General features: G+C 50.2%; 1 protein-coding gene across 2 annotated transcripts in view; it reads right to left on the bottom strand.

The window, feature by feature from the left end:
* Positions 1-4,662: 4,662 nt before the first annotated feature.
* The window catches only part of SUFU (SUFU negative regulator of hedgehog signaling), an 83,203-nt gene continuing 78,753 nt past the window's right edge, over positions 4,663-9,112 (bottom strand). The window contains exon 12 of one of the 2 annotated variants that reach the window (XM_072340643.1): positions 4,663-7,751. In XM_072340643.1, the coding sequence (XP_072196744.1) occupies positions 7,662-7,751 (90 nt within the window). In that variant the 3' untranslated portion in view covers positions 4,663-7,661. The remainder of the gene's footprint in view (positions 7,752-9,112) is intronic. The other variant, XM_072340645.1, reaches the window with a different exon arrangement.

Raw genomic sequence — 9,112 nt, 5'->3', positions numbered from 1 at the left:
ATGGAAACATCCTCGGCCATAGCCGTTAATTCTGCGGGTAGCGCATCTACAGCCCCTCACGTCATGTTGCAAATAATGCAATAAAACTCTCAATAAGCTGAATAACAAGGAAACAATTTCAAATAAGAGTCTCTGAAATCTCCTTTTAAGGCAATGATGGGATTCCCACCGCTGGTGGTGCTCCCGACACCTCGCAATGCTGTCGGGCTGCAGCCTGCAGGAGGCCCCATCGCAGCCCCTGAGCCTGAACCCCTATGGGCTCTGTGGGGAAATGGGGTGAGCAGGGAGCAGCGCTGCGCCCACGAGCCCCCTGCCATGGGGACCCCATTCCCTGATCTGCATCCTCCCGCTTGTCCAGGTCCCCGGTGCTGCCGTTCACCTTTGGGATGGGAAACAGCCCCAGCCCTCCCTGCACACTGTGGAAGAAGGAAAAAAAAGAGAGAAATAAACAAACAAATCCCTTCCCTCTCTTGGCTTGGCATCTGCTCACAGCCCTTCCATTATTAATTAGAGGAGCTGCCGGCGTTATTAGCAACAAACCGCTCCTAATGAAGTTCAGAGCCGCAGATCCAGGAGGGGCTCCCAGACACCGCTTTTCACAAACCTTAATTAAATTCAGCGCCTGAAGGTGCTTTTGGCTGGGCGGCACAGTGCGGCACAGTGCGGCGGGGCACGGGGCTGGGCGAGGGCTGCAGGCAGGAGGAGCACCCCAGGGCCGGCTCCTCGGGACTCAGGGCCGTGCATGGCACCAGCCAAGATGTGCCTTGCAAAGGGATAGAGTAGGTTCTCTCTGATCCCGGTGCTGTGGGGTCCAGAGCTCCCCCGCTGCTCTGCTTATCTCCTGCACAGCCTTGATGCATTGCAATGATTAACTGGGTGCCAGAGGGGAGGTTCCCAGTGCTGTCCTTGCCGGGCTGTCTGAGTGGCAGCAATTTGAGGCCTAGGAGGCAGATGGCACGTGGGGTTTGGGGCAAGGGAACCGGCCGCAGCCATCCGCTCATTGCTTCTATCTGATGGAGGGTTGGCCAAGACAAGGACGAACAGCAACAAAACCCACCCAGCTCCTTGCACATCCCTTCCCTCCCCCACCTTCAGCTCCCACCCTTCCCCTCTCTGGCCTTAAAGGAATTTATTACAGAGGAGCATAAAGAAGATGACAGCAAAACCGTTCGGTGTTACTGGGAAGTCAATGCACCGTTAGCACAGGACTATCTCATCCCAGCACCCACAGAGAAGGACACGGAGAAGTACGCAAATACCTTTAATGCACTTCGGATACACGGGAGGAGAAAACGTTTAGTGATTCACAAAAATATTACAAAAGTCACGTGCAGGCGAAACAAACCCAGCACTGAAATAACCATGTAAGAATTTACATTAGAAACTAATATAAAATATTTTAAAACCTCTGCTAGTTTAGCTTTCTGTTTTGTCTTTTAATAAAAAAAACAACAACAAAAAAAAAACAAAAAAACACGATAAAAAAACCAACAAAAAACCAAAAGAAAGAAGGGGGTGGGGTGGGGAATAAAGGCCATCTCCAAGGTCCCGACGTGTCGCCGGGTCCCCCCGGGAAGCTGTGCAGAAGCCCTCTGAAATGCAAAGCATCTCTCCGACCAGCAAGGCCTGCACCGCGACCCACTGTGGGGAAACACCGCTGTGCCCGGCAAGGGTGGGAAGGAGATGGGCGTGAAGGGCTGAAATCCCCTGTGGGGTCGGAGTGAGGCCAGGAAGCCCCCCGCCACCTCGGGGCTGTGGGATCGGGGGCAGCGCAGACAGCAGAGCGGGCACGGGGCTGCAGCACCCACCCAAACACGCCATGCTGATGTAGGACCCACCGCCTCGGTGCGGTCCCTCCCACCCTCAGCACCGCTGTGCGTGCAGCGCAGTGTTTCCGGAGCTGCTCTTTCGTTGCGGTTGGGCCCCAGGGACAGGAACAAAGGAGCCATTTTGATCTCCAGCTTCGCCGGGGAGAGGAGGGACAGGCTGAGAGAAAAGAGCAGTGTTTGCAAAACACAACAATCGGCAGGGAATTTTCCTCCAGCTTTGAGAGGCCGTTTCTTTTCCTCTCTCTTCCTCTTTTTTATTAAAAGACAGAAGAAGCGGCATTATGGCTGGAGTATAAACAACAGCAGCGGGTGCTTGTAGGCCACAGTAGGCCTCACGTGCCCAGCTTAGCCCAAGGCCGCTGAGCCCACGAGGGGCCGGGCTCCCTTCGTGGCCCTGGGGCCTGTTGGCAGTGCTGGGGTTTGCCCACAGCTTTAGGGGTGCCCTACGGGCAGGCCTGCAGCACGCGCCATCTCCGACTTCTTCTCTGCTTGAAATGTTGGACTCGTGTGGAACACAAGCTGGTTTGTTTTGCTTTGTTTAGTTATTTTTAAAAGGAGGACAAGCAGGCACCGCACAGCAGAGAAAAAAATGGTACAAAAATAGTAGGTTGCTACAGAGCTTGTTAAAAACTGGTCCCAGAGACCTAAATTCAGCTTTAACATCTCAGGATGTGAACCCCACTGGCAAACGCGCATATAGAGCTTGTTTTGGATGCAGTCTGGCTTCTGGGCAAGCCTGCTTTTATGGATGGGGACAGATGCACTGAGAGGGATTCCCGGGTGCTCGGCAGCTCATCTGCCCTCACAGCGTCGCTTGAAGGGAGAATTAAGGCACAATACAGGATCCGAAGGAGGGCACTTGCACAGGACTGACTGCTGGGCGTGGGGGCTGTCCTGGTGCCAGCAGTGACCCCAGCTCACCCATGAGCTGAAGCCCAGGATTCCACCCAGCAGCACTGTGTCCAGGCTAGGGGAAAATGGGGCACATGGGTCTGCGGGCTCATGAGGCCTGAAGGTTCTCACAGAATCTTAGAATCGTTTGAGTTGGAAAGGACCCTTAAAGGCCATCCGGTCCAACTCCTCTGCAATGAACAGCAACACCTACAGCTCCATCAGGTGCTCAGAGCCCTGTCCAGCTTGACCTTGAGTGTCTCCCCACTGGTGTGGTGCTGCCTTTCCTCAGCCACACACAAGCCTGCAAAGTGGGCCACAAACTCTGGATGCCTGCCTAGGAGGGGACGAGCACCAGGGCAGGCACACAAACAAGCAGCCAAGTCCCCATGCAGACGCATCCTCCAACCAACAGCCCTGAGAAGCACGCAGCCGGCCCAATGTCCTCAGTGAAGCATCTCAGAGAGGTTTTGGTGAGGGGCTGGGGGACGTCTGATGAAGCGAGCAGATGCTGGGTGAGCAATAAGGTTCGCCCAGTGACCAGGCTGGGGGCTCCCGTGGGGGGCACTGGAGTGAGAGCTCCACTCCCTGCCCCACGCTCATTAAAAAACCAAATGATTCAGAAGCAGCTGCACAGCCATTCCCCATCTCTGAGCTAACACAGTCATTCGCAGCCCACACCCTCAGCAATGGGCATAGGCCAAGGTGTGAATGTGCAGTGGGACGTGCACAACCAGGTCCTTACCCCCACGCAGGACCTCCGTAGGTTGTGGTGAGGACACGAGGACTGGTCTGCAGGGACCACTGCAGCTCAGTGCCATCCCCTTTGGTTTCTGGCTTTCCTGCATCCCACTGAGATGGCACAAAGGACTGCGCTGCCTCAAAGAAGCCCGAGCTGTGGGTGCAAGGGGGGCTGCTAACCTGACTCCAGCACGCAGCCTCTCCCCAGCAATCTGTTCCCTCCAAGCCAAGCTCTGCTTTCAACTATTTTTTTTTTTAAAGCTACACCTCCTAAATATTTCTACTGGTCGCAGATGAAAAACAAAATCCCCACTTCTTCAAAGACCATTTGATGACCCGACGGTGTCATTTCAAAAGTCATCCAAGAGCAACTGAATATTTGAAGTGAGGAGCTTCAGAATATCACTTCAAATCACTGCTGGCATATCTACGTACAGTAAAACCAATATATCACCATCCTCAAAGATATTATACACAGCAGGCACCACCTAACTAAGCCACTGAAAATATCACTGTAGGTCATTCCAGCTACAGGACCGACTGCTCTGCCCAGGTCACATCCCACATGCTGAAACTATACAATAATTCTTCTGTTTTTAATCACAAGTTGAGAAGGAAAGTAGTCCTGGCTTTTGGGACTTCCCTTGTTCCAGAACTGCTGTCACATGTTGCATTTTCAAGGCATTGCAGATCTGCCACGAGGCTCTTCGTCTTTGGAAATACCCCTACCTCAATGCATCGTGAGATTTCTCCAGGAAAGAAAACCTGTACCCACTTATTTTAAACTGACATTTATATCCAGATCGCTATCTCTAGACAACAGACGCCTCATGGGTTTTGGCTTCATATAATCCTGCTTCAGACCTTTCACACAATCTAGAAGAAAAATCAGCACCAGCAGACCTACCACCTCAGCAGGTTGGGGCTAGAAAATAGCATGGCATTTATTAACGCTGGTGCGTTTCCCTTTTTAAAACTCTTTGCTCACTAAAATACAAAGGTTTCTTTCCCAGTTCCTTCACACACAGGCATGTCCTCTCGCCCCAAGATGAAAATATCCAAACTCGAGATCTCATTTACTTGCCAATGAGTAGAGTAAGCCTTTGGCACCGCTGCAAACTTGAAGCGATTCACGGGAGGGGAGGTCCTGTGGGTGAGCAGCTGCTCACAACGCCGAATAACACGCAACTTTCTTTTTCTTGATAACTGTTGAGAGGCAGCAGCACGACCTTGGAGCTTAAGGGTTGACTTTCACCAGTTTCTCTCCTATAGCTGGTCTGACAATAAGACAGCCTTCTATTTTAGCAGTTAACGTTTGTCTAATATTTTCCCCCTTAGCTAAAAGGGAAGATTTCACTTCCTTCCCCTGAAATCCTCCTCATCATTGTTATCCGGCTACTGGCAAAGATCTGTTGAGAAAATGTCACAGAAATAGAGATTTCTGGCATGCCACCTGTTCATAACTCAATACACAGAACTATATATAAATACATGACATGGAACAAAAAAAAACCCACACACTCAAGAATACTGGGTGGATTTTCAAATGCATTCAGTGTGCTCCCTCTGAAGTCAATGAAAACCCAACCCAGAGCGTCTGAAGAGAGTAAATACGGTGGGGACAACACACGCATAGACAAAACCGGAGCACAAGGCAGCCTGGTGGAGCCACCTGCCCTGCTGCAAAGGCTCCCAGAGGTCACAGGGCAGGAGGTCCTCAGCCTTGCAGATGTCTCAGACCCACAGAGGGTGTGATGGACTTCTCTCTGCCCTGTGCTGATCTCTGCAAAAAGAGCAACAACTGACCTTCCACAAACCCCTTCTCCACTAAGATGTGGACTTTAAGCTCCATGTAATGAGAGCTAGCATCTGGAAAGAAGGAAGAGCAGCCAGCCACGTGGTGAAGGGCCAGCGCTGCTGCAGGCACCCTCAGCAAGCCCATACCAGAGCAGTCCAAGGGCGACCGCTGGTAGATGGCTTTGGGACAATATTGTAGTTGTCGCCCTGCCCTTTTTCTGACCACCACAACTGTTTGTTTGTTCATTATCTTGGGACAGGACACTCGGTGATACTGTTTCTGAAGCTGGACTGGTAGATTTCCATGTTGCTCTCCAGCCCACAGTGTCCCCTGGATATGAGTCTTTAGAGCAGAAGGCTTGTGCAGGCTTAGTGTGAACCAGGACAATGAAAACTGGCCAATAGATCCCATGGATGAATGCAGTTTGCCACAGCACAGAAATCACCCTGGCTGGCACATGCAGATATCTGAAAGTTTGTTCTTTCACAGCAGGATTTTAAGATGATCCGCTGAGTTCAGACAAAATGACAAACTCATTTACATGTAAATTGCTTTCGTAGCTTTGCAGAAAGGAAGGTTCTGCTGAGCAGTGTTGGACCCTGCATTTGGCCTGCCTTAAATTATAATATAACAACAATTATAATAATACAAATACTACTTTGTACACAAAGCACGCCCTCCCCTGCAAACCCTGGCATGCTTCGGTAGGTCCTACAGCCCTCTAGTCAATAATCACCCTCTCTGCACAGAGAGACATTGAGTGACTTGCCTGAGGCCACAGAGGAATTCTGTAGCAAGTCCAAGGAAAGCTTTGTGGCTCCTAGCTCTGCTTCTTGACCAGCATTAACCAGCCTCTAATATATGCAAAAAACATCAAAGCAGTCTGTGCCAGGAAGGAAAAAACAAACAGAAATCCAAGCCTGGGGTACCAAGAGGCCTCCTGGACTTTGCTGTTTGATCAGGGGAGTTAAGTGTTAAAAGCTATTGTTATACTTGTATTAAGATCACACGACAACTGGCAATTGCACACAACTTGGGAAGAAGAAACCGCCAAGCTAAGCTGGCAGAAAGGGGTGGAAGAGAAAGCTGCACCTCCTCTGACAAGGAGAGAAAAGTTGCCACTGAAAGACAATGGGCAAAGAAAGGCTGGGGGAATATGCATCAGGAAGAACCTGCAGCAGCAGCAGCAGGGGGTGAAGCCCGCAGTTGACTGCTTCAGCATAAACACGTGGGCCAGCATCACGATGCAGAAACACAACATGACCGAGCAGACTGTGTCCTCTGCACAACACGTTTTGCTCTGGGTGAGAGGCCAAAGGGATCCAGAGGAGAGGGCCTTTTCAAACTGCTTTGGATGCTTTTCAGTCCAAATCCACCGAAAAGAAGGGACACCAGCTGCAACCACTGCAAGGCTGGAGGGGAAAACAGAGCTGCGATAGGGCACAACTCCCATTGCAACAAGAATAGCTGGATTTACGGAGGCTGAGCCTCCCCTCTGGATCCTGCAGAGCTGCTGAAGTTGCCCTGTGAACAAACGGTTCTTTCTAGCTTCTCAAATTCTGTACAATAGCAAAGAAAAAATACTTGACAGTATCTCTTTAAAGATAGACACACTGTAAACAGGAGATCTCCCCCGCCCCGGTAGCTTTCTTCCTCCTGCTTGTGCAAAACCAGAGGTTGCGACCTTCCCTGGGGTTCAGGCACAAGGACAGGATGCATGAGAATAAAGTTGCCTCTGTTTGCAGCGATACCATAGCTAATAGCACCAAGACCAACACTTAAAACATGCCTAATTTGAGGGCAGGGAGTATCTGGGTTTGTTTTTCTTGACTGAACTAGAAAGTTCATCTTTAAATCTGTTCAGCTTCAAGCATGTGAGCTTTTGGCCTCCTTTAAACAGGGGAAATACCATTCTGTTTCTGAAAAGAGAAAAAAAATAGCACATGGAAGAACAGTTCTGCAGTCAGTAAAAGTTTGGCTAACAAAAGGACTCCAGAGTCACGTAAAGAACATTTAATCCATGGATTATAGGCTTGCACCTGGCAGAATGCATGTGTAAATACAGGCGTGCAGAGCGCCTACACCCTGGGCTAAGGCAGAGGGAAGTTCTGTAGCTAGGAGAGAGAAAGGATTCTTACTACTAATTTTCATAGTTAAATATTTCTCACTCGCACTCACACATACGCAGGCTGTTCCCAGAGAGCTCAGCCTTGGGAAGGATAAAGGAAAGGGCTCAGTTCGGTCTGGGCTGGTGCTGAGTTGCTCCTCTTCTGTTTGCAGTGGTTGTGCAGCAAACTCTTTTATTTGCAGGCAGAGTTTTTACTGCATTAATTATCCTGTGAGTCACTGGGTAATGGACAGTAACTTGGCTCTCCCAGTTGTTAGAAGGGTGTAATTCAGCTCTAATGCAGTGGGTTGTCGAACACAGCATCTGGCAAGATGGAGACTTTCAGTTTCTTTTCAGGCCAGCTGTACTCCTTTGGAAGTTTAAACTGTAAGACAATACAGAGAACCAGTTAATGTATATCACTGCAATCTAATCCACAGAAAGAAAAAACAAAACAAAACACAAAATGGGTACAAAGGCAGGCGGCCCCGTGTTATTATTATTACTTAAAACAAGAGGCCACTAAGAAAACATTTCCCCATCAGTATGTTTTGGACAGCAGTGGACATTAGATAATGTGGCCTGTGCCTCAGCTGCCAAAGTAAAGTTATGAGATTTCAGCCCAAGCATTGTTTATTTCATCAGATGGATTCCGGAGGGTTTCTGCTCCCATCACCATCTCCCCTCCCCGATCTCGCTGAAAATTCACAGCACAAGTGCATTTTTTCTCCCCTTCCACTTGGCTATGGCCCTTTCCCTCCACCTCCTCTCCAGAGCCCCTGTTTTCTTCAGAGGGAGCATTCCGGCAGCTCGCAAGGCCCTGCCTGCGCAGGGGGGTGGTGCATGAGTCCTGCTGAGGGCAGAACTGAGAGGGTTTGCAAATGGACATCCATGGGAGGGAGCCCTGGCTGGGAGGTCAGCATGCCTGGGCAGCAGTTCTGCTCCAGCCTGACCCCCTGCACAAAGGCTTTGCACAGTGCCTGCACAATGCCTCATATTCGCACAGGCACTCAGCCGCTTGGGCTGTTTTGCAAACATTGATTAAAGCACAGGGAAGGGAGATTTTTGCCCCAGCCTGGTTTACACATCATTGTTTCTGGCAGATGTTTCCCAAACAATGCAAGTCTTCTGTCCCACTTCTCCTAATGCTGCTGCAGGACACCCAGCCCGAGGCTGGGAAGGCACCTGAACGTGGCAGATCCCAAACACGACTGCTTAGGGACAGAAGTCCACGGGGCTCCCATGAAAAACACATGTGACCAGAGCCCATGCATTCACACAGCAAGTGCAGGAGGTTCAGGGCAGCACTGAACCATCATAGAGTGGAACAATACTAGCTGTTTCCTGGTGCTGACAGCCATGCAAGGGTTAACATGGACCAGACCCTCCCATCGCCTTCTTGTTCAAAGGGCAGGCACTGAAAGATCTGCTGTTTAGCAGGGGAAGCTTGTGGGGCATCTGTGGGTTGACAAGTGCAATCCTGGAGCAAGGAAAGCTCCCCCTCTGTGTCACTACAATTTTGCTCTCACTGCTGAACTGCCAAAGCCATGTCTAAGAGTGCAGGAAGTAAAAGAAAATAAGCAAACATCCTAGATGCAGCACGAATACAGGCTTCAAACCTGTATGTGGCAACATGGCAGCAGAACAGCCACTTCGGGACCAGCATTTCAAGCAATCCCACTGACTGTTCTGAGCATCCAGAACACAAGGCTGGAAACCAGATTGCAGGATGACTTCCATTTAAAT

The sequence above is a fragment of the Excalfactoria chinensis genome, chromosome 6 (assembly GCF_039878825.1).
Source record: "Excalfactoria chinensis isolate bCotChi1 chromosome 6, bCotChi1.hap2, whole genome shotgun sequence".
NCBI lineage: Eukaryota > Metazoa > Chordata > Aves > Galliformes > Phasianidae > Excalfactoria > Excalfactoria chinensis.
The sequence above is the reverse complement of the archived record's forward strand: the minus strand, read 5'-3'. Positions and strand labels throughout refer to the sequence as shown.